General features: G+C 36.2%; 1 protein-coding gene across 2 annotated transcripts in view; it reads right to left on the bottom strand.

Annotated features, from left to right (window-relative positions):
• LOC106867700 (uncharacterized protein ZK1073.1) overlaps positions 1–4057 on the bottom strand; it is a 112460-nt gene that overhangs the window by 35207 nt on the left and 73196 nt on the right. For both annotated transcript variants that reach the window (XM_014912655.2, XM_014912658.2), the window contains exons 4-7: positions 2710–2827; positions 2478–2540; positions 1766–1826; positions 929–1015 (exon numbers count right to left, since the gene is read on the bottom strand). In XM_014912655.2, coding sequence (XP_014768141.1) covers positions 929–1015; positions 1766–1826; positions 2478–2540; positions 2710–2827 — 329 coding nt within the window. The remainder of the gene's footprint in view (positions 1–928; positions 1016–1765; positions 1827–2477; positions 2541–2709; positions 2828–4057) is intronic.

Raw genomic sequence — 4057 nt, 5'->3', positions numbered from 1 at the left:
CCTTGTCAGCTCCTGACAAACCATCCAACCATTGCTAGTATGGGAAACAGATGTTAAATGATAACGATGATGATGATGATATATATATATATATATATATGTGTGTGTGTGTGTGTGTGTATGTATATGTATATACACACACATATATGAGAGACATGTATACATGCATGCATGCACGCACACACACACACACACACACATGTATGTGTGTTTGTGTTTGTGTGAGTGAGTTCATATTTCCTGTTAACACTAGTATCTGCTCTCTAGTTGTAAATGATGGCTTTACTAATGATGTTGTTTGCTTGCAGAGCATCGTCGAAGCATGTCTGGGCTTCTTGACAAGTCTCAATATGTTTCAGGATCTTTGCAAACAAAATCAATCATCCGTAGCATGTCATTTGTTCCTAGTTCTCCCTGTGGGCATGTCCAGGCTGTTTGTTGTTCACTAGACTGGAAGGTTATTGCCCTGCTCAAAAAGAGGTCAAGGTCAGCAACTGGAAGGACGTCCGGTCACAGGAAACTCTGCCCAAACATACTCGTGTCTGACCCATGCCAGTATGGAAAGGTAGATGTTAAAACAAATGATGACAATGACAACGACGATCATGGTGACAGTGACAACGGCAACAATAATGGTGGTGATGACAACAACAACAATAATAATGATGACGATGATGACATTGATGAACATTAAGATAGTCATAAGATAGTCATAAGATAGTCATAAGATAGTCATAGGATGATAAGATGGTCTTAGAATGTGTGACACAAACACATCCAAATGACAAAGACATACAGACAGACACAGTCACACAAGGAAAAAAATTAAAACAAGTAAGAAAAAAAAACATAGTGAGTGGAGACACGAAGAAAAAGACAAATTGAAAAGAAAAAAAATGAATGAATTATAGAAATCTTTGAGACATACCTTGTCTTTGAAAGCTTCCATAAACCCGGCAGTGCTTCCGGTACAGTGGATCAAACAGAGAGCATGTACCCTTGAAGGTTGGTTAATCTGGAAAAAATAAAACAAAAGCATTTTTGCACCGTTGATTTGTTACGCAGTCGGATTGAACCCAGAAGCAGGTGGTTGGGAGATGCCAGCCAAATGCTGCCATTAGATTATTCTGCAGGAGAAAACTGCAACTTAGCCCTACTCCTTCACCTTAAGCCATGAGATAGATAACTGATCCTTGGTGAATTCTCTGAGAATCTCTCACCACTGTGATTGGTTTGGGGGCAGTTTTGTATAGGCGGGTTACCCTTCCGTTGTTTCACATCATTAGTATGCTGCAGCACAAGATCTCCCGTATCTAACGCTTGCTGGGGATAATATTAAGTTTGACGGTTTACTCAAGACCGTCAAATGCTAATGAATTGGACATATATGTCAATTTTATGGCTGAGTTAATAGTATTGTTGTATGGTGCATGTAAATGTGGATTATACCACTTTCATGATGGAAAGAAGGAAAGAAAAAAAGAAGGAAATTCAAAGTTAAGACCAAAAGAAAGAAAGAACAAAAGAAAGAAGGAAAGAAAGACAAAAAATGAAGGGAAAAGAAGGGAATCAAAAGAAGGAAAAATAGGGAGAACGAAGGAAAAAAGAAAGAAAGAAAGAAAGACACAGAATGAAGGGAAAAAGAAAGGAAAGACAAAGAATGAAGGGAAAAGAAGGAAATCAAAAAGAAGGAAAAACAGAAAGAATGAAGGGAAAAAAGAAAGAAAAAGAATGAAATTCCAGGAAGTCAAAAAAAAATACTTACAGCAAGTCTAGCGAGAATATTGGCTCCAGCGCCTTCTCCAATAGCAACAACTTGTTTGACGCTGCCAAAAATATGAGATAAGAAATATTTAAAAAATGGTAACAGATACAGGTAGGAACAGAGAGGTGTCTTCTCCTTGTGGAAGGAGAAAAGGCAAAGATGAAGGGATTACAGGTAACTGCTGCAAGGTACAATTTTCATGTGGGTATGCAACCAGCTTTACTACAGAAAGAGCCTTGATGGTGGTGGTGGTGGTGATGATAGTGGTGGTGGGGGAGTAAAGGTTGTTGATGGTGCTGGTGATGATGGTGGTTGATGTAGTGGTAATTGTTGTAGTGATGATAATAGTTGTGATGGTGGTGGTTTCAAATTTTTACCACAAGGGCAGCGTGGGGGAGATGGGGTTAAGTCAATTACATCAACCCCAGTGTTTGACTGGTACTTTATTTTATCAACCCCAAAAGGATGAAAGGCAAAGTCAACCTCAGTGGAATTTGAACTCAGAACGTAAAGACAGACAAAATACCACTAAGCATTTCGCCCGACGTGCTAATGGTTCTACCAGCTCACTGCCTTATGCCAGCTTAATAATGGCAAAGTTTTTTTTTACTAAATTCTTCATTATTTCCAAGATTAACTGAAACAAAGGCAGAGAATTTCAACAGAAATATGATAACGAGAAGGTTAAGCTTATTGCAAAGGGTATACTTACTCAAGTTGATCGAGGACACACACCAAATCTTCTCCAAGTGTCTGCATAGATGGGAATGTGTAGCTGAAAGTAAATATAAATGGATGAATACATGAGAACAAGATCGTTTGTTGTGGACTCAGTCAAACATTTTAACAACAGGAAATAACTACAGGTTTTATTTTATTTAAATAAACCAAGCAGTTGTCCACTAAGAGAAAATGAGAACTGAACAGAAGCCATTGCTACTCACTTTGAAGGAAGATCAGGAGCCCCATCTTCCTGGCCTGGAACATCAACATGAATAAAAACAGCACGCTTACGGATTTGTTCCATGCAAGGCTGGTCAACAAAATGTTTCCATGTAGTATCTAGAAATGAAATAACAATGATAATGATGATGATAATAATAATAATAATAATAATAATAATAATAATAATAATAATAATAATAATAATAATAATAATAATAACAATGCTAATAATAATAATAATAATAATAATAATAATAATAATAATAATAACAATGCTAATAATAATAATAATTGCCCGGGTGCAGTACCAGGCAGTGGCTCTCATGGCTTCTGATCTTAAATGATTGGAAATGTTAATATGTACATTGTTTTGTCTTGGTATAAAAGATGAGCTACAGCAAACACTGGGTGACAATATGTGCATCCCTAATCACAAGCAGAGGTAGTGAGAAACATCATAGCCATATGTGGAGTAGAAAAGTTTCTAAATCTTTATAATAATGTAAATTACAATGTTGTCATAAACTAGAAACCAGAAAAGCAAAAGGAAATTCCTGAAATGTTAGTCTTTTTTTTTAAATTTTTTTGTGTTTTTTTTTTCTTTTGCAGTCTTTTCTAAATGGAAAAGAAAAAACAAAAAAAAAATAAAAGAAACGAGTTGAACTTTGGAGGTTTCTGTCCTTACTCAACTGATAGCAGCAAGCGTCTAACGAGATAACCGTATCAAGTAGTTTAAGAGAAACACCTTCGGAATAAACTGAAGCCTCTCAACAGGTTCGTGTGTGAGAGACATTATTTTAAAACAACAGCAGCAGCAGCATCGATGATGATGATGTTGATGATGATGATGACAACAATGATTTCAATTAGATGCCATCAGGGCAACAAACGAGGGGAATTACACAAAAAATAACAATAATAATAATAATAATAATAATAACAGCAACAACAATAATTGTTTCTGCTATAGGAACAAGGCCTGAAACATTGTGGGAGGGGGCAAGTCGATTACATCAACCCCTTTGTTTCACTGGAACTTAATTTATCGACCCTGAAAGGATGAAAGGCAAAGTCGACCTCAGCCGAATTTGAACTCAGAACGTAAAGGCAGATGAAATACCGCTAAGCATTTCACCCGGCATGCTCACGATTCTGCCAGCTCACTGCCTTAATCTTAATAATAATAATAATAATAATAATGATGATGATGATAGTAGTAGTAGTAATAATAATAATAATAATTATGATGACAATGATTTTGGAAAAATACCAGTAATTTTGAGGTGAGAGATTTAGTTAATTACATCAACCTCGGTACTTCACTAGTACTTTAGTATATTGAGTAGA

The sequence above is a fragment of the Octopus bimaculoides genome, chromosome 14 (genome assembly GCF_001194135.2).
Source record: "Octopus bimaculoides isolate UCB-OBI-ISO-001 chromosome 14, ASM119413v2, whole genome shotgun sequence".
Lineage (NCBI taxonomy): Eukaryota > Metazoa > Mollusca > Cephalopoda > Octopoda > Octopodidae > Octopus > Octopus bimaculoides.
The sequence above is the reverse complement of the archived record's forward strand: the minus strand, read 5'-3'. Positions and strand labels throughout refer to the sequence as shown.